Genomic DNA, 27,957 nt, shown 5'->3' with positions numbered 1-27,957 from the left:
TGGCTGTCTCCGAAAACTTTGTTTTCGTGCTAAGTGTAGTTTTAAAATGTCACCCTGAAAACGTGTGACATTTTAGTGGGCTGATTGCCAAGATCCTCAAATCTGTTCATTTACATATGAATCACAGCATCAAATATTTTGGAAAAAAAGTGCAAGAAACTAGAATTATGAGAGAATGCCTTACCATCCCCTTGGTTAAGTGTATGTCGGGAGGATTGTCTCTTCAGAAATCTAATATTACAGAGGAAAATGAGATTAAAGAATGCTGTGGCACTCCTGTATATACCAGTAGGTCATGATTATTGTGGTCTTTTTTATGACAGACTGTAAATAGCAGCCTGGACATTCCCTGCTCTTTCAGTGAGCCACAGAGAGCATCGCAGCACCATGGCATGCATTAGTGCAGCCCCGAGTAGGGCTCTCCACATGTCTGATGCAGCTCTGATAAGGTCAGCGGGATCGCACCAGCATCCTCTGGTCATCTCTGCTGTGCACGCTTTCCAGTTTGCTCTGAAAAAATGACGGAGCCAAAGCAGGCAGCAAGAACCATCCATTACAAAGCTCCCGTGCGCTTCAGTTAGGGAGAGCTGAGGAGCCTGCACTCTGCAATTAGCTACTGTGCGCCAGCGTCCCTGATGAGGCGCGTGGGAGTTAAGCGCACGCATAAATACTTGCTGGATCAGGGCTTATGGTTAGAGAAAGTTCTTCTGGCTGAAACAAAACTTCCTATCAGGATCTAACCCTTAAACAATTTTAGTGGGAGGAGGGTGCAGTCGAGTTCCTACAGCAGGTTTTCTCATCTAGTGTAACTAGCTCGATGCAGGACTTGGCATGTCCTAAGCAATTGTTTATAGCTCCTGCACAGCACATCTGCTTTGGGAGCTGATTTGTGACGGAAATCTGCTTGAATGGAGATGGTAAATTTGATTTATTAGTGAAAAAGAAGTGGAGAATTCCTCAGCAAAACAATCTGGGTCACAATGTACTTTGGATTATAAGATTTAGTGCGGAAGAAAAGGTCCAAACCACACAATTCAAATCCAACTTTCAAGGACCGAAAGTGTTGAGGTTAATCAAAACTAGGGCTTAGTTCATTTGTTCGTGAAGATGCCTGCAGAGCTGGGAGCTGACCCCGCGCTTGGATCTTCCCATCTACCTTGGGGTCCCCCAAGACTGTGCAAATCCAGGGGCCAGACCCTTCTCCAGCTTGCAGCAGAAAGCCCCAAAGCATGCACACAAACAGACGCTTAAAGCAGCAGGCAGCCCAGGCAGGAAGGGGCACCAGCAGAGAGAGCAGGCTGGGGCTCCGTCATGGAGCTGGGGAAATGTGCAAGCGGGAGTCAGGTAGGGATGGCTGCTTTGATATAATACTGCTCTCTGTGAGGCTCCCAGCCTTTGCGAGTCATCGCTGAAAGGGATGCTCCCTCCGTGCTGCTCTCATGGTGTGATTGCTTCACCAAAACTGTTTCTGAAACCTCTCATCTTAAGGAGACCAGACCCTCCCCTCTCCTTTACAGCCCCTCACCTTCTCTTCACTTGTGTTCACTCTGTGAACACATACGCAAAAGAAAACAGGTACGACACCCATTTCTGTAGAAGAATATATTATTTAGCAGATCAGTTTAAAAGTAAAAAAAAAAAAAATCTGTACATCTTTGAAGGTTCTTCTTGTTGGTGGTGTTGCTTTTTGCTTTCACGAGGATAAAAGTCTGCTTGCACGGTGGTGTCAGCGTGGTGCTCCACCCCTTTGCTTGTGCTGAAGGACCCCCTGACGACAGCTGTACAGGGCCACAAAGCGAACCCGCAAACCCATGAAGGTTTTTTCTGACTTCTTCTAGTATAGAAAAACAAAATTGCTGGGCTTCTGAATGTACTGTGAACACTATAAAATTCAGAGAATAATACAGAGAAATGTGTCATTAGGGCCTACTTGGCAAACAAAAATATCTGCCAGGGCCCTGTCAGAATACAAGCATCTGTTAAGCTATGCTGTAATTAGCATACCGCTGTACACATGTATGTAGTATCTTGACTAAAACAACTTTTTCTTTTGCTTTTGGACGCCAGTGGATCATTTTTCCAGAAACGGCTCCTTACTCAGCTCCACTTTGCCCTTAAAGACAGCGGGCCTAATTCCCAGTGGTGGCCAAAAACGCAAACCTGCTGCAGACGGGAGCTGTGCTGTGACCTGCGCGGCGTCCGCAGGGGTGGCAGCGCCTGGGCGGGCGGGCAGGGCATCCATCCCGGCCACCTCTCCTCCTGAGTGGTCCCCGCTGGGTTTCGACGTAGCCGCCACGTCTGGTTGGCAAATACAGTATTTCTCGAAAAGAAAATAACCTTAGGGGTTATGTTTTGCTCAAAGTCCTTTTCTTCTCATTTCTCGGTACTGCCGGTGGTCAGGCTGTCGCTTTTCTTCTGCTGCAGCTGCAAGGAAGAGCAAAGCAGCGTTAGCACCGTGGATTTGCGCAGCTGCTGTGAATCCAGCACTCATCTCCCCACAGCTTGCTATATCGCAGGCACCATTTCATCCAAACAGCTCTGCGGCTAGGCCTGGAGGAAACAGAACTCGGTGTTCCTATCATCTGCCCTGTTATGCTCTAGGACTATTTGCTAACCCCTCTTGTTTCAGGTTATTTCTGACTTCAGGCAGCTCGTATTTTCCTAAGACCTCTTGTGTCAACACATCATAATTAAAGCTCCATCGGTTTGTATGAACTTTCTGTTTTGACAGCTTCTGTAAAGCAGAAGTAAAATCTCAGCTCAGGTTGAAAAAAGAAGAGGTCTTGGAAAGTCTTGCACTCATCTCTGAGCTCTTCTTCCCTCCTTTGAGAAATGCTCCACTCTAAACTGAAGAGAGCTGAAGGCTTTCTTCTCATTTATAACTCAGTGCTCTCAAAATGCGTGGTCTTTGATTAACCAGCCTTAGTGTTTGTGCTGCTCAGAGGCTTTTCCTCCAAACCATTTGGGAGGAAGTGGGAACTACAGCAGAAAGCCACCACCATCCTCCTGATCCGGCCTGGGACTTCCGTGTGAATGAACCTTCATTTTCCCCATAGCAAAGCATATCAGCACAACTAGCGCTCCAGGGCACTTCCCAATGTATTTAATGACACAGTGACGGATAGTGGCCTGTCTACATGATAAATTTGTTCATGTCTGAGAAAACCCTGGAGTGTGATGCCATTCGGGCAGGTTTTGTTGTCTATCTCAGCACAGAAAGGAAGTGCTGGAAGAGGCACGTAAGGAAGGCGTACAAGGCAGGCCTCCTGGGGCAGGCTGGAGAAACCACTCCTGGGTTTTGGCCTCAGGCTCTGCCCTGCTGATGAAGTCCGGAGGCCACGCAGATGTGGCCAGAGGGAGCGAAGGCTGTTATATGTATATCCAACCTTCCCTAAGCCTTACACGTCAAAACAAGAGGTACTCTGTAAACAGAGGTCCCCGATCAGCCTGAGCCATGAAATGGCTTCATTTGTTTTGTGTTCAACCCCACTAGATGCTGTGTATCTGAGAGCAACCCCTCATAAAATTCAAGCCCGTCCCCCCTGTTGACAGACTTGTGAGCAGAGGTCCCTTTCCAGAAGAGAAAACCGTGCCTCGGTGGTGCAGTCCCTTGAACTGCCCGAGCCCAGGACAATTTGTTGCTACCCAGTCCAGGCCATCTCCTTCCCAGGGGAAGGCAGCTCCCTCCTGGAAGAGGAGTTTGCTGTTGCTCTCCCCTCAGGCTGTTTTCCCTGGGCTTGTTCTCCAGGTGCCCCTCCTGCAGGCATCTCTATCCCCACAGCTGTGCTGGGGTGGGTGCAGGATGCTTGTGTGCACGCAGGCTGCTGGTGGCACGTGCCTGCCTCCAGCTCAGCGTGATTAATGTGTTTCTCATGATTATGACTATGCTTTAAGCATTCCTACTGTTTTGGAATTAAAGGGCTATTAAATTACAGTGTTTCACTTATTAAATCACAATGTTTGCTTTATCAAGGAGATATTTATGGCTCACCTCTCTCATAGCATCATCTATCTGTTTTAATTCCTCATAGCGGTCCCTGGATTCCCAAAGGGGCTGGAGCATCACCTCCTCCACTTCTGGGAATAGCTGGATGAAAACAAGAGAGAAAGTTGACATCTCCTTTTGCATTCACTAACCTGTACATGCTAGAAGTGGACAAAAGGCAGGGTGCGGAGCAAACATCCTCGTTTCCCTGGCTAACTCAACACCCATCAGAGCCCGTGATGAAGCACTGCACGCTCCTGGTTCTGCTCCTGGCCTTGGCTGACCCACCTTTGTTACTGTCTCGAACATGGGGATGAGAACGAACTTCAGGAAGCCGATCTGCGCCGTTGGCTTGGTCACTTTATCGCGGTCCATGAAAGGTGCCACAGGAAGCCCCTCCGATTTTTCTCGGTCACTCTGGAACAAATCCAGAGTTAAGGGACATTAATCTCGGCTGGAAGCCCATAGGGAGAGCAATGTACCAAGCAGACGACTAGCTAAAGGGCAGTAGCCTTCAGGCGCACATCTCAGTGGTGTCTGAAGATAACAGGGAATAGCAATGTGCTTCCCTCAGGCCGACATATCCTGCCTTGTTGAGAGCAAGCCTCTGAACAAAGAGAACTACAGTTAGCTACATCTATGCAGCATGGGCATGGAAGCCTTCACCTCCAGGCTTACAGGGCAACGAGGCCACCTGGTCTCTGCAATCCCATGGGAATAGTGGGGTATCATATTTCTGAGCATTCAGAAAGGTGTTAATGGCTCTCACCACTCCGAAAGAGGAGTAGGTCTTTGACTTCCTCATTCACCAGAGAGTGACTCTTTTCCAGGTACTCCTTCAGAAATTACTTGTTCTTCTTTAATAATGTTTCAAACCAGTTCTGGCTAGCTAGATCCATGGAGAATACCTCCTTTGACTGAAAGGAGTTTCCCAAGCTACCTACCTGACCCCATAACTTACTGTTTCTATGCGGGTTCATGGGCAGGGGAGTCACAGACTGCACATGCAAAAAAGATATCCCACTGCAGACTTTCACCTACTGGCTCTGTGGGCACAGGGATTTTGTTGGGTGGCCAAAACAATAAGGCACAGAGAAATTGTAATTTTGAGGAAAAAGCTGCAGATGCAGTGAGCTAGAAGAGTGTTGTCTTTCCTCTATGAATTACAGTCCATTGCATTCATTTGCTTTCTGAACAGCTTGTCTTGCTGACCTGCTTCTTCGGCTTTCCATAAAAGAAGCCTTTCTGTCTCAGAGCTAGCCCGGGCTGTCAGGCAGCTGAGCACTCAGAGCTGAGGTGGGATCTGGCCACAGCAGCCCACTGTGCAACTGCGTCGCTCCCTCATTCTTACCTGCATAAAATATTCCTCTAGCAAGCAGTCTACCCAGGGCTCTGCAACTTCCATCGGGCGGACCTCATTGGAGATATCGCAGCATTTTATCAGTATCATCTTCAGCTGAAAGAGGATAATCCTTTAATACTCCAGTCTTCACGTCAGCCCTTTTTCCCCTAGCCAGAACCCGTGTCCTTACAATGCAGTGGGAGGGAATGTTCTCAGACAGAAAGGACAGCTTTAGAATTAAATCAGGGGTCTCGAATGGATTCTATTCCACTCTCCCATTTACCCCATGTAAACCACTTATCCGCTCTCTGCCTTGTTTGCCCTGCCTGCAACACTGGGATGAGATCCAGCAGGATGTGTGCTTCCCTGCTGTGTGAAGAGTTTTGGTCCCAAAAGACCATGAAGCTCATTGTGAAGCAGGGCTTAGAGGCTGTGGGGAAAGGCTTCCCTGGATGTTAAAGACTCCAGGACTTTTAAAGCTGGAATAGTCTATTTTATAAAGAGTAATTCCAAATTTAAAATCATTTTGGTGGGGCAGGGGATTCCTTTTTAACAGTGAATCTTGATTCTTGATTTTTAAATAAATGAACATTCATCTACAAGATTTCACACCGTGCGCAGAAAAATCCACAAAATCTCCTTACACAGGTCATGTGTTCTTCATTTGAGTAATCAAAATTTTCCATTTTTTCCTTGAAAGAGTCCAGTATTTCTGCATGTCTCGCCATGTCTGTAGCCAGGATCAACGTAATTATCCCCTAGCAAAGAAAACATGTTCATATTGTCAACTTGACATTCTTTACAAAGTCTATTATTACAGAGAAAAATAGGGTCTTTCACACAAGAAAAACCTCACGTGTATTACATTGTTAACACTGATCTGACTTGGAACCACCAAGCAAACTGGAAAAGGGTAATAGAAAGACCATGGTATATGCAGATCTGGGTTGGCTAGATCTGTAACACTACTGTGACATCCTGAAGGTGCTAAGGTTTTTCCTTTCTGATTGACTAAGTGTGGAAACACAAACTTTACAACAGGATGTGAAAAGCCACTCTCTATTTGCCAAGATCCACTTTTGGTCCCTTGCAAAGCAGTGCACACTTCGGTTCCGACTCTTAATGGAGTCAACAAGGACGAGAGAAAGGCCAGTAGATGTGGATGTCCTCTGTGCTCATCCTCCTTGGATGAAGGGCTTTGAAATAACCAAGCACAACCAATGTGTTAGGAGCTCCATATCCTTGTGCTAGGCATGACTTACGATGGGAAAATATGTGGTTAATTTAAAGTGTGGGTTCTTATGCACATCAGTCCATTTTGGGCCCATGCCTGCTTCCCCTGCACTGACAGAGCAGTGACTCCAAATGGACCAGCATGTGAGCACTCACACTGGTCTGCAATTTCAGCTGGTGTGAAGGAAGCTTTAATGTAGAAACTAAGAAGAAATTTTTGTCCTTAGCGCTCTATTGGGAATTCTAGCATATTTTCATTTCTCAGGGATAACCGTGACAACTCTCAGTCCACCAGAGCCTCTTCAACAGTAAAAGTGCTCTGCTGTTGCAAATCTTTTCCCATTTTGAATCCCCGCTTTAAAATTAATGCAATGTTCTCTTAAAGCATAAACTTCTACCATGAGAGCATGATCCTTTCCCAGACAGAGCTAATCGGCTCCTTCAATAATATAAATAACTACACAAAAAATGTCATGGGCTTTAACAGTCAGGATGTGCTCATTATTTCTCAGCAAGACATTCCAGGAAGTGCTCCTGTGGACATTTTCCAAGAATCCCTCTTGGATCCTCCCAGTGCGAGGGGGCTTTTTCAGTCTTACCTTCTGGGGAATGATTCACTTGCAGCATACAGCAGGGAGGATGTGCATGCTGCATCTGCGGGAACAGTCTGTATAGCACAGATGGGACCAGCATTCATACCTGTCTTATCTGCTTGAATTGGTCCTGGTCGACATTGGAGAAAATGTTATATTCCGGCTGGGAAATGATCTGGAAAGCCACAGCACAGTGATGGTTCTCCAGCGGGGAGATGTCATTGTAGCGTACTGCCAGCTCCGTTCGTGCATTTATCTGATAGCTAATGTACAGAAAAAAACAATGAGAGCTCCTGCAGACTCATGCTAGCTGCTCTAAATCATGCTGCTTCCTTTTATTTACATTCTTCTGAATACTTATTCAATTAGCTGCAGTTTGGTTTTTGATTGTTAATACTAAATCAGATTTTCAGAGAAGACAGATATGACTTTAACATCATCTCAGGCACTCTTCCTCCATGTTTTTATTTATTTATTTATTATTTCACCAAGTCTCTGTAGCTTAAAGTCACATAAAATAAACACAGAAGGAGCTGTCTGGGCTTCATCCAACCCCCACTGATGCTGATGGACAGATTCTCACAGATCTCAGTCAGAACTGAGTTCTGCCCTTATTTAATGAGTGGCTACAAATAAATTAGATCATCTTCCTCTGTTTTTCACACACGCATACATGCACAGAAAAGTGACCATGTGTCAACAAATCTAATTTTCTGACACGGTATTAAATAGAAAAACATACATTTCATAATTTATAATTACGAAGTAATGTGAAAGTCAAATAACCCTTGGCATTTTAGTGCAATTATTCCATCTTGGTTAGCAGAGCTATACCCATTTACGCCCTCATTCTTTCAGCTGTGAAACATTTACTTTGTTTCCTCAGGAGTGGGGGGACTAGCTGAGGCAGAGATCTGTAAAAGCCTTTCCCTTACAGAGCCAAGGCCAGCTGGCAGCCCCAATCCAGACCTGAGTTTTCTGCCTTAGCCCATGCATGAGTGAATGGCAGGGCCTTGGGGGAAGGTCGTTGCCAGCTCAAGCTGTGAGAAGGAAAACCTGATCCACCAAAAATGCCAGCTGGCCTTGCCTTCCCAATAGGCTCTAAGGCAAGCACAAGGCAGACTTACGTGTTGTTATAGCCCGGATGGTCCAAGTCGTGGCATACTGCTGCAGTCATGAGAATCAAGATGTCAATTTGGGAAAATTTCTCCTGCAAAATACAAAGCATTAATGTAGTATTGCAATTTCTACTTCCCCTGTCCCCAGCAATGAAAAGAAGTAAAAAAACACCTACATTTACATTTCGGAGAGCGGCAAATCAGAGCGAAATGAAGAATTTTTCTATACATCCATTTACTTCAGTCAAGAGAGAGAATTCTGCCTTCCTTTCCAGCAAAAAATGACTCAGATTTGACTTTGTTGCATTAAATAGCAGCAGCTCAAAGGAGCCAATTTGCTTGAAACTCGCTATTACTTCAGAGATCATATAAAAGCACAGATATAGTAACACAGCCCCTTACAGGTCATTTGAGCATCCTGATTAGTTAAGGTAGGGCTGGAAGATAGCTGCCATTATATTCTGTATTAACTAAAGCCATGGAAAGAGTGGGAAAAAATAAAACTCAGTATCTCTACAGCTTCTGAATAGGATGAACTTCAACAAGTTCATTCAAACAAGTTTTTCTCCATACTCCTGACAAGAAATGCCAGGAACTGAGATGTATAACTATGGATGAAAAAAGGAGACTTCTGACTGGATCAAATCTGGTTTCTGCAGAAATACACATACCTGGAGACTGCAGAGCGAGATCATGCTGTACATCATCTGGGTCACGCAGAAGCAGTGCCGGAAATTGTGAAAGGGGTTGTTTCTGTAGTTGTCATGAATGCACAGCTGCAAAGAGAGGGAGCGGAGTCGTCAGAGATAGGAGAGCTCTTTCTTTACAAAAATGTGTGTATGTATGCTTTGTGCCATCCCTGGAGGCACTCTGTGTCCCCACAGGAGTCCTGTGGAGCCCAGCATCATTCTCTGCTAGGACAGGGTGACAGCACAGGGACCTGACGCTGACTTTTGGGGGGAGGATGAGAGGTCACTGCCTTTCAAGAGTCTGCCAGCAGGTAAAGCCTGCATCAGCTTCTCCCTCTGACCAGCTGGCCCTGGGCAAACATCCCAGCACAGCTGGAGGTGCATCTCAGGCTGGCGACAGGGCTCTGTGCTCTCATCCTGAACTGGTGGGTAAACGGCAGCGCTGGGGCATGGAAAGAGCTCAAAGTACATCGCCAGTGCCCTCTCTTGCAATCTTCTAATCACCTTTATAAAGGGTGAATTTACTGCAGGAGTCCTCAAGCCCCACCAGGATCCAGCCCTTCAACCAGGGACCTGACTTCTAGGAAGCCACGAGACTTTGGATGAAGTCAAGAGAGCTGTGGGGTTTCGATGCTTATTAAATATTTGGGGGCTTCATTGCAAAATCTGCTCAGCTTATCCTGCAGCAGGGACTTCAGAAATGTCACATCATTTTATGACAAACAACTAATGCCCCGCTATAGCTGACAGCCGGGCTGGTGGGCGGCATCTTGCAGCCACCGCACCGACACCGCGGTCGTGCCCAGGCACCGTGCAGCACCGCGGGGCTGTAACGTATACATCCAGCAGCGAAGCCCCGAGCATCCCAGGGGAGTCCTGACTCAGAGCACTGGAGGGCTGGAGTGACTGGGCTGCATTAGTCATCCTTTCCTCCGCTTTCTGGAGCGTTTCTGCAGCCAGTGGATGTGGGGGCAGGAAGGCAAGAGTGCGCGAGAGGCGGCTTTTCCTCACCCACTTCAGTTCAAATTGGTGCCCACGCTGTGCCCGGGGAGGTAGCACAGGTGGAAGCAAAGTCCTCCGGGATTTTTTTAAATCATCTTTCTGTGAAGCTGGTGTTTGAGAATGGAAAATACATAAAAAAAAAAAAAAACTCCCCTCATTGTTCTCCAATACTAGTGGTAACAAACTACGTGGAGATGCAAGCTAACGGGAAGCTGCCTGCCCTAGTGCTTGTGGGTGGCATGTTGGTGTGTGTTGATGTATCACCTTGTTGCCTGTGTTTTCAGGCTGTGAGACAGGAGGAGGAAAGTTTCTGTTTCATCTGTTCTGCGCTAGCCCTGATTGTATTGGGTTTCATCCTACCCCTTCCGTTCAGCTGCGTTCCCAGGTCAGCAGCACCAAGCTTTTCATCTGCCTTCTTCGGGGAGAGATTTCCCAGTTCTTGATCCTTTTTCCTCTCCCCTTTAATATAGACATATTATTTTTCTAAAATCGCTTAACCAGTCCTACACATAAACTCCAGCTAAGTTTTATGCCTTATCTAGGGACATAGTAACTTTGGTCCACTTTGTCCCTTCTTCCAGTCTCTAATAACCCTAAAGCCTCCAGCCTGCAGCAGCACCCCAAGCAGTGACAATCTCTGCCCTGTGCATGCTGGTGCCCAGGTGCTTCTGCTCTTGTTGAAATGATGCTTTGTGTTTTCTAGCCACCTTCTGAAAGTGTGGAATTTGTTCAGTCCTTCCTGGGGGTCTACATCAAGCATGTAAAACAGTCAAACTGTCCCCTCTATTCTGTGCATAGTCTTCAGGAGGAGACTGGCAAGACATAATTCTTCTCTACAGAAATTGTACGAGACATACACATACTGAACATGATGTTTTTAATTCTCGTTTTGATCAATTTTCCAGGTGGATGAGCAAGTTCAACTAACTGTAATTTTTCAGAGTATCCCTAAATCCTTCTTAAACTATCAGCAGAACATTTACTGTTCCACATCCTCTAGGAATATGATAGGTTTTTCTGAGAAAGCCAATGCTTTTTTTTTTTTTCCTTTTTTTTTTTTTTCTCTGAGAAAGTCAATGCTTCAACTTTTTGGCAAATTTTGTCTTGCAGTCTTACTTGGACCTGACAACACTGATTTTGTAATGCTCCAGCATCTCTTCTATAGACATCTTAGTTTTGGTATGATCTTGTCTTTCATGATTTGCATCTCTGCCAAATTCTCAACATTAAAGACCAAGGCAAAAAAAGGTTATTTAGCTTCTCAGAATTTCCTTTTCCATCCTGCCTTGCTCTTTTACTCCCTGTGGTTAAACACACTGAATGATTATTGCAAAGACTGTTGTGTTTTTTTTGACCATATCTGAAGCCACTCATCTTGTCTCCACTTACATTTGTTACCAAGAGCGTTCACTGGAAATGAACTGCTCTCAGCATTAGAAAGCCCAGCAAAAAAATGCAAGGCAGTTAAAAAATTGTCATTAAGAATTGTCATCTGTGACCCCAAGAATGCAAACATCTGCTGAAGGACTTAGACTTTAAGAATTTGTATAGATTGCCTGATTTCAATGGTATTACTTGTGTAAGCCAAATTAATTCCTTGCGTGTCTCACTTATTGATTTTAAATTTGAAAAATGGCAAATATCAGTAATTTGAAATACTTACCAACCACCTCTTTAACGTGATAGGATTGATGTTGAAGTCTTTCACCAGCCCAAGATCATGGTACATATGTTCCAAACAACTCAGCATCTGTAGCCAGGAAAAGACGGGTTATTGGCTTGGTAAATATCAGCTGAGTTTACAATATGTTGCAAAGTGAATTTCCTCCTTGCAAGCACTGAATAATTGCAGGGCCCTCTTGCTAAGATGAAAGAAAGATGTTCAAAGATTGCTTGATTAAAGACAGTGCAAGAGGGGAGGCAGAGAGGTTCTGAGAGCTTTCTGAAGTAGGCAGATCGCTGTGGACTTCATAGGTTTTGTGCTGGGCTTTGAATCACACCAGCTCTCTTTAGTAATTGTGATTTGTACATATCACAGCAATTTCTTCTCGTGAAAAAGTAGAGCCATTTTTCTAATTCAGGTGGGATATGGGCTTGTTCTACTTCTCAATGAAATCAGGGATGTAAACAGCTGAGGTCCTAGCTGTCCAGAAAATGACAGCAGAAAGTTGTCCCTCAAGAAACGCTGCTCTGGTTCTAACTCTACAACACTGCAGCAGGTTTGGGAACATCCATCCGCTCCCTTGAACTCTAGCTGTGACTCCCAGCAGCTGAAAGGCGAGGGCGGGCTGCTCCTCTGAGGCAGCATCTGCTCTGCGGCAGGAAGGGGATGCAGGCAGTTCAGCCCTGCCGCTCCCCATTCGTCTTCTGGGTTTGAAAATATTGCAGACGAAAGGTATCGATAATCGGATGTGCCTGGGCACATAACAGCTGCCACCCGCCAGACACGAACAGATTTCCGGGAGTTCAGGAGCCTGCGTATCTGCATTCCCGTTTCTGAGGGCAAAATCTGCAGGGGGTAAAGTGCAGCCATGATATGAGCCGCTGCAGTCCTTGCTGTAGACCGATCCAGGAGTTTTAATATGATGAGTGCAATGTCACAAATGTGGCCTTGGAGATATTTTTAGTTAGCTAGGTTTCTGTTATTTAGGCTCTTACAAACACTCCCGAAAAATGACTTCATCTGACGAATTTTTATATGTATCCAGGGAATATACATCGTTCATGCAGTAACAAGGGGGCTGATTTTGAGTCATTCAAACAGGAAGAAAAAGTCTTTCCTACAGGACTCGAGGGACAATGCCACAAGCTGATCAGTGCTCACATCACATGGCCAGCATTTCGCTGTAGACCACCATGTCCTGTCCCTAGCCCATCTAAAGCAGAGCAACTAAGGTTTATAATCTGCCTGCTCCACGTGGGGCATGCAGACGAATGCTCATTGCTAAGCAAGCACTGACAAAATCGAAATATTCTCTGTAAACATAAACCAGAGCTGAAAGGGTGAGACAAACCCATATGGTGCTCTGCTCACCAGACCTTGCACAGTATCTTATTGCTGAGCAGCACGCCTCCTTGCAGGGCATGCCTAATCTCCGCACCCTCTTGTTAGCCTCCTTCACGCCACCATATAGTGTTTCCTAGCACTCTGAACGAGTCACTGTGCTAAAACACCATGCCTCAGCGCACAAGAATCCGTGGATAATGGTTTTTGTCTCTGTTTTGTCCCTATTCTTTCTTAACAGTCAGAGCAGTGAGCCAGCAGTGTTGTGGTCCACCTGGCAGGTCGTAATTCTCTCGTGTGTTAGACCTGACAAGTGCTGAAAAGTTGGGGGCGAGCCATTTCGCCTGGGCAGTCGTATGGCTGTGATACAGGGAAAAAGGGCTGGGGAGGGAGCTGTAACTGATGAGCACCAGCCCCAGCTTGGCACAGACCATAGGATGTGCTGCCAGCCTCTGCCAGTGGGAGACCGACCCAAAGCCACCGGAGAGTCCTTCTGTTCTTCTACCAGCCAGATGCAATATCCGACAGGAAACGTGCTGTTCCTGTGGGAGGGTGTGGGGTATTTTTCCATGTCATGTTGCTCTAGAGGAGCTGAGCCAGAATGACTCTTGTACTCGTCTTATTGAGACAGTAATTAAGGTAATTGCTGCTGGAGGTGCTGCTAGAACATCCCACTCCTTCCCTTGAGAAAAGCCCAGCATTAAACCCCTGGTTTAGTCCTGCTCTCCCTTACATTTTTCCTAGGTGACATTTGCTCTTATTTACTGAACCTTGTTTTAGATCGTATTATAAGCTGACCATTATGGAGGCACCCTTCTCCTTCATATTTCTACAGAGGTTTACATATGGGCTTTCTAGGAGCTTCTGCAATACAGGCAACAAACAAAGAATAACACTAATAGCAATAAAAAATTGCAACAGCAATAGGAAAAAAGAAAAAGAAAAAGCAAGAAGAAAATACTGATAGGTCATGCATGCAGGTTTGCAACCTCTTCACAATGCACTGCAGAACAACCCTTTCCTAAAAGCGTGTGAATCAACGCATGCACCTCTGCCTGCCTTCATACAGCAGCACTCAGCTTCATTGATTATTGCTGATGCCCTTAAGCATGTGCTTTGCTGGGGATTGATTTTTTTTCAGATGAAAAGGCACAGGAGAACTCCTGTGGCAGCAATGATAGTGCACTGGTCGTTGTGGGACATTAGGAAAAGATTAAAGGGGAAAAGAAAGAGGAGTCAGAATATCATAACCAGCATTATCTCTCTGGCATCTGGTAGGGAAAAGTACTGTGATATGAAGATGAGAAAAATACATCGGGTAAGGTGCAGAGAAGGGACTATCTGGACTATCTGAAAAGGCTCTTCTGGCCTTTGTGGCTCTCAGAAAAAGTGAAAACCCAGCTAGAATGACATCGGTACCTCATTGGGCTCCCACAGCCAGACGTCAAATGTTGGTTTCCGAAGTGCTTCGATGGTCTCCTGGGACAGCATGTACTGCAGATAAAAAAGCAGCCAGCATTAGCAAGGGTCCCCTGCCACCAGTTCCCATCCACATGGGGTTTAGCTGGATTTCCCAAGGAAAAAGCAACACACCTCTCCCTCTGCCTGCCTGGCAGTGGGCTGCTGAATGGCAGAGGTCCTTGCAGACTAGGGAGGAAGAGGTTTGGGAGGAGACGGAGGAGGATGGAGGTGTTATGAGTGGGCTTGCAGGTAAATCCAGCAAGGGGATGTAAAGGGCATGGGTGTGGATCTGTCCCTGGCTGCACCAACTCCTCTGCCGGCTGAGCATCACGACACGCGGTGCAGCCAGTCCTGGCGGGATGCTGTGGAGCGTCTGTGCTTGTAGCACTAAATTAGCTGCCGGGTGTGATGTATCATCTTTCGGGTGATTTATGCTCCCACTTTGTGTATTTTTTCAAGAACGCCTACATTTTCAAAGTGGTTGTCAGCCTGCACGATTTGAGTGATTTTTTATTGTTACGCTCAGAGGTGCAAAACAGAATTGAGCTCATCGGCCAGTTGCAATTTGTTTACAAAATGAAAAAAAAGGAGCACGGAGGGTTAAAAAAACAGGCTAGATCTGCACTCTCCTGAATCACATTTTCGAGACTCTGTTGATCAGAGTCATTCTGGGACACAAAAGCCTTGTAGCTTTAATTGGCACATTTACTATAGCTGTCTCTAATTAGTTTGGGCTTACTGTGCTGAGCAGGTGAATGAAATTACCCGAGTCTCAAATTGCTGATACTCAAGGAAGGATAACACTGAAGACAAATTTTTCTTCTTGAGAAGGCAATGATGCTTTTGAATATATAATGTACATTTAATAATGATGTTCTGCAAGAAGTCTGTGAATTGCCAGTGCTGGTTTGTTATTTGTTAACATCTTCATTCTGTGGATTCATCACTTCCTAGCCTCTCTTAACATTGGACAAATCCAGCACCTGACAACTGATAACAAATTTTATAAATCTATCAGACAGAAGGCAAACTTCTTCTGAAACCAAAACGCCTATGAGCTTTGGTCTCGTGGCAATACAGACTAGTGGTTCACCCCGTAGTCACTCAGTACAGCTCTAGTTGTTAATTCAGGGTTCTAATACCATAGTGGTAGATCTAAGGTTGATTTGACTTTAAATCTACTTTATTATCAAAGGAAGTTATCAAGGGAAAAAAAAACAATTTTAGAACTGATGTTTTACGGAAATATATGTTAATGTCAGGAACACAGGCCTGTCGAGCAAAAGTTAATGAAAAGAAATGTAAGGCATCTTCAGAGACCTAGATGTCGCTTTTGCTAGGCAGAACAGAATAAACAGCTTCCTTCTACTAACACGGCAGGACTTACAATTTGCTGCTCTCTAAAGCTCTGAAGACAAATGTGCAAGGATGCACGTCCACATCATACACCTGCATCGCGGGTGACCATGTGCACTCGAAAGTGACCGAGCCAGCTTTGATGTGTGCAAGCAAATGCCTGCTGTTAAAGTGTGATTTGCATGCGTGTGCGCTGGTGTTTTGTGAAGGCCTGGGCTGGGCATGGGGCAGAGCACACCTGGTAGCTTTGAAAAACTGTGGCCAGTGCAAAGAGCAAAGATCCAGTGTGCTTCATGGTCCCAGCCCCATTTATCACTGCGGGTTTCTACTTGTATGTACCCAGTAGACATTTTTCTTCAAGCATTACTGTTTGTTGGTTTTTTTTTTTTGTCTAGCAAATACACTAACTTCTTTTCTCAGGGACAATGAATCATCCTGGAGAGAATCCAATGTCGCATTTTCTCTCTGTTTCCCTAGGTGAAGCATCCCCATAAATTACTTTTTAAATTAAAAAATAATCCATTAGGAGAAACCAGGCAGCAGAACTATTTTCAATTACAGTAGAGCTTTATAGGTCTTTTGGTTGTTTACTACGAGCATGCAGAATAAACAAATATAACTAGACAAAAGAGCGTTAAATGTTGACAAATGCAAAATGTTCATTAACATTTCAAACGCTAATGAGCTTTCAAGTATTAAAGACTACTGAGGAACCAACTCTAAGCTCACCGCAGGCAATGACATTATGGAAGCTTTTCCATTAGCTTCCAGGGATTTTGGATCAGGCCCTGGGTTTAGAAGAGCTAGGAGGCAGGCAGCGAGGAGGCAGGCTTTGTAAGCCAGCACTTGTCAGGGCAGCAAGCACGCGGCAGGACTCTGGTAAGATCAAGCATTGCACCGTACCTTTGGGTAGGATGGTACATCCCGCCGGGGAGTCAGCCTCTTGTTTTCATCCAAAAAGCTGTACTTGCAGGGACAGGTAGTCCTGAAATTAAATATTCAGGGAATGAAAAACCATGGTGCCTTGAGAACTGCCAGAAGTGCTCTGGTCTCTCGGTAGGCATCACTTGGAGAACCATGCAGCCTCCCAACCTCTTTCTAACGTGGTGCTGCTCAAAAGCTTTAAAAGTGTGATCTTTAGGATCTTCTCCCCTTGTGCAACATTCCCCTGACCCTTCTCTGTGTATTTGAATTCAACCCAGGAGCATCTTTCTTCAGACAGGTATCCATAGATATCTATCCATAGATACTTGAACAAGGTAACTTTTCTTTCAGCGAGCATCTTGTGTCTGCACATGCCATGCGGGAGACATTTGCAGACTCCAAGGCTGCATCAGGGCGGGTGAGCATCTGTTCTGAGGCATGACCATCTCGCCTGCTGTCCTTCAGCTGGGACAACAGCACGGAGGCACCAAGGCTTAGCAGATACATTCTGCTTGGCTCCCCAGTCCTGGAGGATGGGAGCCACTGCCAGCAATTACAAGTAATTAACACTTTCCTGGTTACTAACACCAGCTGCCAGCTATCTACTCTTCCTCTGAGTGCAGAAGAGCCAAGCTGATGCTGTCCCATCTGAGCAGAGGGCTGTGATGCTGGGAGATGCTCCGGCCTTTGCAGGACATCTACGTTTCTGCACCACAGCGTGAGGGCAAGAAACTCGTAGTTGCCCGCAGAAGTGTCCCCACAGCCACGGGGGCACAATAAAACTGATCGCTCCATGGTGTCACCCCCAGCAATCAGATAATGCTTCAGCTCGGCACGCGGTTCCCTGGGGGCTGATCACATGGGCTTTGGTAACTGTCCTGCGATGATGACCTTGCATTTTGCATTTATCCCTGCAGTCCTAACATTTGGATCATCCCTTCTCATTTTTCAACCCCCCTGACGAGTGAAGCGAACCAAAGTAGTGCATTAACATGTTTTGTCACTTTTTCAGGATTCACAGATTTGATAGCGCTTCTCTTCTCTCTCCTCTCTTCTTTCTTCTCTATTGGGAATTGGCCCCAGCCTCTTGACTTTTCTCCTCTCAACGTTGACCTCTGCTATCATTTCTCATGGTTTTGTCTGAATCCTCTGCAAAGTTATGTCATCTTTTAGCTCACAGTGCTCAGCTGGCTTCAGCCAGCTGCCTCCCCCTGCCCTGCGCAAGCGGATTCTCAGCTGGTGAAACACTGTCTCCATCGCCTCTAAATCCTCTTCCTCAAAACTTCACTGTGAGGGGTGTTAGTGGGATAAAAAGAGTGAGATTGGGGCATTCCTTGCCCTAACTGGAGCTGACTGCCAGGGTTAGCTGGGGGCCAGCCGACTGCCCCTATTTCCCAGCTGCTGTAAAACTTTGAAGCCTTCCTCCTGCCAAGCTGGGGAACACATCAGAGCTGGGATGCATCAGACCTTTACAAAAGTGAAACTGTATCTGCAAATGATCGTGTTTTTAAATGGCACTATAATGTTATTAGCATCTGCTAGCTTGAGCACAGAAAGCAGACTGGCAAAAAAAAAAAAGAAAAGCGATTTGAGTGGGCGCAAGTGGAGTTGCTTTGCTCTTCTGCAGGGTAGAGATGCACATTTCACATGTGTGATGACTCTTACAGACCTAGCTGTTCCTCCTTACTCTGCTGTTAGGTCACAGCAAGCGTAAGGATAGGTAGCCACGCACAAGTATAGCTATGCATGTTGTGATATTACCGAAGGGATATATGCGCTCACACGTTTGTGTATATTAACGTACACCACAGGGAGTAGGGACATGGCCCGTGTGCAGCCGTGGCCACCTGGGAAGGGGGAGTCAGGGCTTGTCCTCAGCAGATCCCAGTGGGGACCTCCTGGTGGCCAGGCCACCGAGAGCCCTCTTGGCCACCACGGAGGGATGAGCAACACCAGGGACAGCCAGCCTGGCCCGGGGCCAACTGCACGGGGCCGGCACAGCGCTCCCTGCTCCCTCTGCTCTGTTAGCAGGTTGCTGTTTGTGCTACAGAATGCAGATTGTAAAAGGACAGCCTGCGACGGGAATGAGTCACGGCTGCTGCTGGGGCAGCCTGGTACTTCCTGAAGCACCTGGCAGCCGCCCTGCGAAAGGGAGCCTGCAATAGCTGCTTTTTTTGGCTTTAGCCATCTGCCCGCGCATCGCTGCGCTCCTAAATGCAGCTCTCCCAGCTCCCCACAGCAGCAGAGATTAAAAAAAAAACACGTATGTTACTTGCATCGCGCCGGGCACAGGTCAGCATACGTGCGTTTGCGTTTGCTGCCCATCTGAGCTCTGCCTTTTCTAAGGAACTTTCCTCACACATCTGAAGGAGGCGTGAAGCAACCTGCAGTCTCTCACACTGGTGTGAATCTGGAGCAGGTCTCCCGAGGTTAATAACATTACTCTGCGTTTATGCCAGTACGACAGGTGAAATTGGCCTTAGACTGAACAGGACTGCATTAATACCCTGCCTCCTGGAATATCCGGATAGTAAAATTTATAAAGGCAAGCGATTATAAAGTCTAATTCTTCTAGCAAATCCCCCCATTGCCCTCAATAGGAAATAGTTTTGATTAAAGGTCACCGAGCTTGACCCCAAATGAAGAAGAAGCATGTGGCTGTCAGCACAGCACAGTTACACTTGCTGAGAAACCCCCTCACCCCCGCTCAGAGCAAGGTGCCTCCCGCTCAGTAACCTTCCCCATCCATCATCCTGCAACGATGATGTGCTTGTCCTGACGGGACACTTCAGTGACACAGGGGCAGACTCACCAGCTGAGACTGCATACCCTACAGAATGCATTTCTTTCCTGGTGTTGTTTTAATTACTGCAAAACCAAGCCTGACAATTGTGGCGAGCCCTTGAATTATAAAGTAAATTCCCAAATTCTTGTCAAAATTGGAATGGATGCTTTATAAACAACATGAGATCGTAATTAGAAGAGCAGTTACAAATACATTTGCTGTTTTCCAGAACATGGTTTGAATCTTACTGGCGCTAATTGGAGCTCTAGCCAGATCCCAAGCAAGCACTACATTTTGCAAAAGGTCTTTTCCCATTCCTTCTCTCCCCATACATCTGGACGAAGCATTGCCATTCAGCACGGTGAAGCACAGGAAAAATCACCCTCTGTAGCAAGACCTGCTTCTCTATTCATGTGGCCCCAGCTACTTTAACTGATGAATGGCACCGGATCCTCAAATGTTAAATTAATTTGTTGTTTCTTTCCTTGCTCCGTTGCTTTTAAACCCAGTGGACAACTCGATCCTGCAGAAATGTTGCAGGAGGGTTTGAAAGCAGCCGCTTATTTCTCTGGGTAGGTCTGGCGCAGAACTTACCTGCTGCTTCTCGCTGCCATTTCCTCCCTCATCTTTTTAATGTCGCTCTTGCATTTCTCAATCTCCACCACTTTCAGGCCTTCCACTGTCAACAAAGGAAAACACCAGGGGTGTTACCATGGTGAAACCCAAAGGCTCTGGTTTCACAATTGTGCAAAATTTCAAAGGGCTTTAAGAGGGGGGGCTGTCCAGAGAGCGAGCGAGCCCCTACAGCCCGCCCCGGCTCTCACACACGCAGGTGCTGCCAAAGCGATAAGTCCTGAAAACCCATAGGCATCCTTGGCTGCCAATTTCAGATAATAGCTCGAGTATTTTAATTCACAGACCGGCTACAACGTCTCGGCTTTTCCACGATTGCTAGCAGCAGCCGGCTTGTTCTGATGCCTTGACTTCTCTGCCGTACAGCACGAATCAAAGGAAATCCTGAGCAAAAAAAAAAACCCTCCCGCGATGGGGTGATAAGCGCAGCTAGACAAACGTGTCCCAGAAGGATCCGAATTCCCATTACGATAAAAGGTTTTAATTTGAAAGTTCACGCGGAGCACTGAGAGGCATCGCTGGGTACAGAGAAGCCGAAGCGAGGCTGCAGGAGCGAGAGAGGAACATTGAAAAATTTTGACTGCAACCATTGATTTCATCTTTATAGGTATTGAAGATCTGTCACATGTTTTTGCCAATCAATTGTGCAATCAAAGGTTATTTCTGCATGCGGCACAGAAAATCCTATATCCCCCCTCTCTGTGTAATTAGGAGAGCCACGAGGCAGAAAGTTTGATTGCCTGTTCGTGCTGCAATGCATTTCGGTCCACGCAGCTGGGACACCCCTGCGCAGGGCGAGTGCAGGGATATTCTCCCTTCCCCTCTTGTGAACTGCCAGCACGCCCAAGGACGTAACGTGGCACCGTTTATTAGGAACATGTCATTCACAGGTAGTCATTTCACAGCTCATTTGTGTGCTGAACTCATCGCTTGCATGGCCAAGCTGTGGTTCAAGGAGCTCGAGGGAAGGTGCAATGGGCCGATCAGCATTCAGTCAGTTTCTTAGAAGATAAGCACCAAAATCATACTGACCTGGAGGGGAACATGAACGTGATGAAAAACTGTCTTGGAAGGGCACAGCTCTGCAGTTAAGCAGAGACCTCATTTCTTTATGCTGGTAACAACAAAGATTGCTTTTGGATGAAGAACCAGGGAAGGGGAAAAAAAACCAGATGATTTTGAACCAAGCCAAAAATGTCATCTACCAGGAGAGGGAAGGAAAAGGAGTTTGATTTATGCTTGATCACAGGGATACCCTCCTCTAAAAAACCCCATTTCCAGATGAACATGTATTTTTGTCTAGCACCGTTGAAAGCAATTTCTTTGAGTGATCGCAAAGTGACAATAGAAGCAAGATGCTGTCCCGCTTAGTCAATATCTGCATTCTGGGGATCACATTGTGCTTTTTTGGATACCCAGTTGCTGCACTGCTATATATTCAAGGGTATCCACCTGGGGGAAGCTTGGGGGCTGCCGAAGTGGTGGCTGGTGCCTGTGCAAAGCAGCGGGAGCGGAGCAGGGTTACCAGACCCACAGGGTGGTAGGGCAGGCAACCGCGGAGGGGAGAGGAGATACGGTGCAAAATGGCAGCCCTGAGCGTTTTTCCCTGTTGCGTCTCTTCAGCTTGCTTCCAAATCCTCTCCAGGGGAGCAGGGAATTTACATAATTATTTTCTTAAGGTAGATGTGAGACGCTTACAAATTGTAAAGGGTTTTGCCAGCTCCCTCATCCATGTGTAGGCTGCTGCACAAAGCATTCCCAGCGCCTTCCCTGCATGGAGGCCTTGTCCAAGGAAGTCACGAGCTTTAGACTGGATCTAAAAAAATCACTTGAAAAGTTTTGGCTCCTTGAAACACATCTCTGCGATGCGGTCTCTGGACAGCAATGGGAAGGAAGCTGCAAACGTGCCATGTGAGGTGCAGATGTTGTGCTGTCGTGGGCACTTATCCCTGCACACACGACCCCGCCGGGGAAGAAGTCCTGGAGATCACACGTGAGAGTGGTGGGAAAGGGATCTCCGAAGGAGGCGGGAGAGAAGGCAAAACAAAAGCACAATTCTTTTCCCGTTCTGCTTGCAAATGATAAATGGCCTTGTCATGTGCGCTGATGAAGGGCCCATTATATTATTCTGCAGCAAGAAATACCTCCTGAAAAGACCCTGTGCTGTCTAAAGAAATCCTTGGGCTGCATCCAGCCCCGAGCAACCTCTGGGATCCCTGCTTGAGAGAGAAGGCTGGGCTCTCCCTCCCCCTCCGCTTTGCTTTGCAAACGTGCAAGCCTGGGAGCTGCAGATGCGGCTCCTTGGCGAATTCGGGAGGTCCCACCTTGAGCAGCTGGGTGCCCTCGCAGAGAGGGAACCCAGGGAGCTCCTTCCCCCAGGCGGGGGCTGCCAGAGGTGCCATGGGGAGCAGCATTTAGCAGAACAGCAGCAGGTCGCCGCGTCTTGCATTTGCCTTGGCCAGCCCGTGGCTGGCCGGGCTCCTCGCAAGGGGGGGCCCTGGGTGGGCTCCCCTGCAGCTGCTCCTTGAACAAGACTGCTTTTTTTTTTCCCTTTCCTGCTGACAAAGGCATCACTTTTGCTGAGCAGCTGCAGGGTCAAGGTAGCTTCTGGTTGAGGGAAATTTCAGGAAAACAACTTTTTCCATGAACCAGAAACTTTGGCGGTTTTTCTCTTTCTTTCTTTTATTTATTTATTTTTATTTCCCAGCCAGCCCCAGTGAGAAAGCGCTTTTTGCAGCTGTAGTGTCGGGGAAGTTTAAATGCTGCATATCAATGACGATGTGGCCTTCGGTGTCGAAACTGCGCCGTGTGACGGCGCCTTATTCATCCCCCTACCCTGCCTTTCCTGGATCTGTTCTATGCACAATATACTGAAAAACGACAAGTTGGATGCTGCCTGGAAAAAAAATAATCAGAAAAGGAGCTCTTTGACCAGATGAACTTGACTTTGTTGTTGCACAATAACTAAAACCAACCGTGTCACCGTCAACACACTAAACAAGCAAGGCAAGCTCGAAATGATGCTGCTGCTGCCTTGCACGTGCCAGGGGATGGCCAGGGCCGAGGAGGTGCAGACCCCTGTGCTCATGGCTCAGAAATCACAGGACAACGAGCAGTACCCCCCAGGTGGGTTTCGGAGTATGCTATTCTATGCATTCATCAATACTTCTGAGGTCACACTTTATTTGTGCCTCACGCGCTGTGTGCAGGCATGCTGATGTGATCGTGCTGCAGGGAAAAGCGTAACCCCATTTCAGGCCCGTTCCCAGTAGGCAAAAAGAAGAAGGAGGTGTGCGACATACAATTACCAGAAATGTATTCAGGTCTTAGCGCCAACGCCGGCTTTTTGTCGTCAGCAAGAACAAGCCTGACGACAGCCTGATTAATAGGCAGTGCTTCCCAAAGGAGAAAAGCTCACCGAAAGACAAAATGTACGACCCGTGCGAATACCCAGCGCGCTGACCCAAAGCAGAAGGCAGCTGCGTTACCTTCCTGCAGTTAGCTAAGGAGGTAGCAGGGAGAGCTCGGGCTGCAGGTGTGTTAGCAGAGCGATGCTGTGGGGGAGCCCCCGCAGAGGGGTGGGGGGCTGCTGGGTGCAGGAGGGAGATGTGGGGCCGGGGAGGGCAGGGGATGCAGGAGGGGAAGGGGTGCTCCGGGGTGGGAGAGCAAGGGTTTCTGCGACGCGAGCACAGGGACACTCACATTCAACCTTTTTCTCCAGCATTGCCAAGTGATTAGCTACTTCCGTTTTCAGTTCATTGATTTTAAAAACCCTGGAAAGAAAACCCTCATGTATTAATGTCATACAGTTAGCGCCGTGTCGACCCTAGTTACAGACTGCCAGAAACTTTTCAGAGGATCGATCAGGGCCACTTGTGGCTGCCGTAAGGAAAAGATTTTCCATGGCAATGTCAAACTTTGGGGCAGAAAATCCACGTTTCATCTTCAGAAAACAAAATAATTAAAACCAAAGGATTTTGTCGTGGCTCTGTGAATCTGCTGCGGCTCTGCAACACTCCAGCACCCCCCTCTCCACAGTGACTTGCTGTTTGCTGCAACCCCCCCCTCGGGAAGCGATGTGAAACTGATAATGCTCTGCCCAACAGCAGCACCTCGGTGCTGGCACGCGCTGAAGCTCTCCTCTGAATTAACCTGGTGGTGTGCTGAGCCGTGGTGGAGTTGATCTGTCCTACCAAAACTAGCTGGGATGAAATTAGCAGCCCTACTGACGCTCAGGAATCCTCATTGAGGAGAGACGTATGCATGTGATAAAGGGAAAAAACGGAACAAATCAGTTGGGCTTTGTGTTCTACAAAGGAGCGTTTCATTTGCTTCCTAAGAGGGCAGAAGCACAGTAAGAACATTCAATTTTAGACCAAATATAAGCTAGAATTGCTCGTGGTTTAAGCTACTGCATTGCTCTCGGCAGGAGGTACGTGTGTACCTGGCCTAAATTCGGCAGGAAGAGAGGGATTTGAAAGAGATTTTAAATGCCTCTCTACCTCCTGTGAAAATTTCACTTCTGGCTGATAAAAGAAACAAAACTTTAAATAAATAATGATGTTCAGCATCCTACCTTGAGAACTGCTCAGCAATCTGTCCCAATAAATTCTGGAACAATTCTTCTTTATCTAAAACAACAGAAGGGAGACAAAAGACAAAATGAAAAGAGAGGAGACACACTCAGCATCCCTGCAAGGAGGGATTTGACGACGAGGCATTCGGCCAAAAGTCATTCTTGGTCCCCTGAACGGTGTCAGCATTCGGGCACGCAGCTGAGTCCACCTTTCACCTGCCATCCTCTGCCTGGCAGAGCACAGGCAAGCTCTCCCAGAAGTTTTCTGGGGGTGCTGGACCTCTGAGAGGCATCTTGTTTGAAGGAGACCCTTTTGGCATCTCCTGGGTGGGACGTGTGGGTCCACCAGCTCCCGAGGACTCCCTCGGCTACCTGCACACCCCAGGTGGCCGCAGGACGCCGGTGCACCCGTGCAGGGTGAGTTGCGCCTGTCCTGGACCGTGGGGTGCCTTCATATGGCACCAGCTCACAGCCCCACTTCCCCGCAGAGCCGTGGGGCAGTGCCCAGGGGAAGGGGCTGTGCTGGGCGCCCCACGGCTGCCGGGGCGGCTGAGCAGGGCCATGGGGCCAGGAGAGCCAGCCTGGGGAAGCCCCGCGGGTGTAACCCACAGCACGCTGCAGCCGCGCTGCCTGCGGTGTGCACGTCCCTCCGGTCTCTCGTGCTCCAGGAGCGGAAATGTTTGCATGCTTTTCCTACACAGATCACCGAGCGCCCGCTTATCCCCTGCACAGAAGCACCCCGGTGGCATTTCGGGAGCTCCTTCTTGTGCTTTTCACAGCGCCCCTCATGAGTGCAATCACCTGCACGGAGTGCATCAGAAAGAAATGCAGCCCAGCACTCACAACATTCTCCTAAATAACAGCTCTTGTACCTGTTGAAAGGATTTGCAGTCACTCAGACATCGGAGACGCCAGAAATATTTGTCGAGAGCGTTCAGCTTTCGGCACAAAGCAGTTTGGCTGCTACCCCCGGGTCTCCAAACCGGAGCAAGCGCTCTGCGCACGGGAGGGCTCCCATCTAGCCCCCTCGCTTCTGCTGCGACCCGACTCCCAGTGGAGCGGCTGGCAGCGCAGACGAGATCAGTTCTTATCTCGCAGACCCATTTTCCAGTTTCCTCGCTCTCACGCACGCACAAAAACAAGCCTGCCGCTGAAAACCCAACCGAGCAAGCACCGCGTCCTAGTTAAGACGGGAGGAAAGCTTACCGTAGGCAGCACCTGGGACGACAGGCGAGTCCGGCGGCGGGGATTATCAGAGCCACCCGTGCCCTCTCCCTGCACTGCTGCTCAGCGCTGACAGCGGCTGGAGCGTGCGGGAAGCTGACAAGTCCCCTATAAACACTGGCCCGGTAAAAAAACAACCAATCTTACTTTCACTCCCTCCCCCTGTCAAAACTCACTTGGAGTACTAGGACATTCTCATCCCAGGAACAGTCAGCTGCAATCTGATGTTTATGGATGTAATAAAAGACTTTCAAAACGAAGATGTATGTTTTTATAACCCTAGGGTGCAGTACAGATATATGACTAAGAGTGGCAGCTCGTCTCATCTTAAAGGGACAACGAGCCTTTTCTTTGCCCGGCTCCTTTCAGAGGGGTAGCCCCCGATTGTGAAGAAAATGAACAAGCTCACCGATGTCACTCAGTCTTGCTCATCCCCTCCTCTGCAAACAGGAAAGCCAGGTGTCCTTTTACTTTCTTTGCTACTGTCTGACTGCTTTTCCCCACGCTTCCAGGCAGGGCTGACACGCCAGGTCTCCCCAGCTCCCTTTCTCCTCAGCTGCTTTATTTTTTCACTGCAATTTCCCCCATGCCTTTTTCGGTTCCCCCGTCTTTTCCGCCACAGCCAAGAGATGCTGTGAGGTCGTAGGCGTCTGCCCTTCTTCTTCCACACTGTCTTGTTCTCAGGTGTGCCTGTGCCTTTGGCTCAGGCGCCTGCCTGTGTTTCCCCTTCTGTGGTTTGTTTGGATCTGGGCAGTCAGTGGAATTTAGCAAACAAACAGGCAGGTGGACACGCGCCTCAGGAAGGCGCGTGTTGAAAGCCCACGTCCATGAGTCGCATCACACCGGGTGCCAAATTCGCTTGGCAGCTCGGGTTAATTTGGGCTGCCGCGTGCAAGCCCTCGCTAGGTGAATAATCCCAACGCAGCTGCCCTGCTCCCCACGCCAGCATCCGGGCTGCGCGGCAGGCAGCAATGGGGGCAGCAGGGGGGACTTCTGCCTCTGCCTCTTCTCTCTTGCCTGAGCCGTGGGCGTGAACGTGCCCCCAAAAGGAAAAGAGATCCCAGAATATGAAGATTTAGACACAATGATGAGCTTCTGTGGCTTTACCAGCAACAAACAGGTACCCGCACAAGAGCCTGTGCTTTGAGTCGTCCAGGAAACCCAAGTGCTTCCCTGCTGAAGCTGCCCAAATGGCTGGTGGGCTGGCTTGCCCCAGGCATGGGTCTTGTAGCAGACTCCTGCACCTGTCAAGACAGCTCTCCCACGTCAAGCAACATCCCTGGGGACAAAAGGTGGGCTTCCCTCCCTGCATTGTGGCTTCCACCCCCATCAGGGCAGCAGCAAGGGTGCTGCTCTCTCTGGATCTTCTCACCTGCTTTCCAGGGGCTGCTCACGTTGGAGGCCCCATCAGAAGGAGCCGTAGATGGTGGTATGGGGAGAGTGATGACCAAGCTCAGCACATCTCATGCACTTTTGGGTTATGTCCCTCATGAGGGCTTTACAGACTCACTCAACCTTGTAGCGGCAGGAAAGCCTCAGCCCATGCTTCCCCCCAGGTAGGACCACTGTGGGTCAGGCCCATTGAGCACCACAATAACTCCTTCCTCCATGCTCTCAGAAGAAAAATAAACTTCAGTTGTATTTCTCAAGAGCGTGCTGCCATCAGGATTTGTTCCCTTAATTGGCATTTTCAGCAATTTTGCAGAGTGCCTGAACTCCAAGTACAGCTACAGCGCAGCCATCGGTTTGTGAGTTTTGAGCCTGTTCCAACTCGAGGACGCAGACCAGAGCCTCTCTGGTGTCAGGAGGGACAAGATGCCATCTCAGAGCGGTTTTGCAGGCCAGGTGAACATGGTGTCTGCCTGGGAGTTTAACCACTCCGAAGAAGGTGACAAGCAGAAGACAGCAGGCAATGCAACGGCCCCGCAGGCTTGGCCCTGCAGACAACTGGCCCCACAGTGTTGCAGTGACCACCACTGCCTCCAACAGCCACTGAGTAATAACCTCTGTAATCCCAACCCTCTCCCTTGGC

General features: G+C 47.9%; 1 protein-coding gene across 13 annotated transcripts in view; it reads right to left on the bottom strand.

Moving 5' to 3' along the window:
• Positions 1 to 1,587: 1,587 nt before the first annotated feature.
• The window catches only part of PDE9A (phosphodiesterase 9A), a 43,901-nt gene continuing 17,531 nt past the window's right edge, over positions 1,588 to 27,957 (bottom strand). For 5 of the 13 annotated variants that reach the window (XM_083832613.1, XM_083832619.1, XM_083832618.1 and 2 more), the window contains 14 exons: positions 24,702 to 24,756; positions 23,828 to 23,898; positions 20,087 to 20,171; positions 16,687 to 16,768; positions 14,386 to 14,460; positions 11,626 to 11,712; positions 8,943 to 9,047; positions 8,281 to 8,363; positions 7,260 to 7,416; positions 5,972 to 6,085; positions 5,337 to 5,441; positions 4,274 to 4,402; positions 3,992 to 4,087; positions 1,588 to 2,424 (listed from right to left, as the gene is read on the bottom strand). In XM_083832613.1, the coding sequence (XP_083688739.1) occupies positions 2,374 to 2,424; positions 3,992 to 4,087; positions 4,274 to 4,402; positions 5,337 to 5,441; positions 5,972 to 6,085; positions 7,260 to 7,416; positions 8,281 to 8,363; positions 8,943 to 9,047; positions 11,626 to 11,712; positions 14,386 to 14,460; positions 16,687 to 16,768; positions 20,087 to 20,171; positions 23,828 to 23,898; positions 24,702 to 24,756 (1,295 nt within the window). In that variant the 3' untranslated portion in view covers positions 1,588 to 2,373. Of the gene's footprint in view, positions 2,425 to 3,991; positions 4,088 to 4,273; positions 4,403 to 5,336; positions 5,442 to 5,971; positions 6,086 to 7,259; positions 7,417 to 8,280; positions 8,364 to 8,942; positions 9,048 to 11,625; positions 11,713 to 14,385; positions 14,461 to 16,686; positions 16,769 to 20,086; positions 20,172 to 23,827; positions 23,899 to 24,701; positions 24,757 to 25,573; positions 25,874 to 25,907; positions 26,223 to 26,334; positions 27,247 to 27,957 lie in introns of those variants that run through there. The other 8 variants (XM_083832624.1, XM_083832615.1, XM_083832623.1 and 5 more) reach the window with 8 other exon arrangements.

The sequence above is a fragment of the Anser anser genome (assembly GCF_964211835.1).
Source record: "Anser anser genome assembly, chromosome: 1".
Classification (NCBI taxonomy): domain Eukaryota; kingdom Metazoa; phylum Chordata; class Aves; order Anseriformes; family Anatidae; genus Anser; species Anser anser.
Note: the sequence above shows the minus strand (reverse complement) of the source record. Positions and strands in the feature narration are given on the sequence as shown.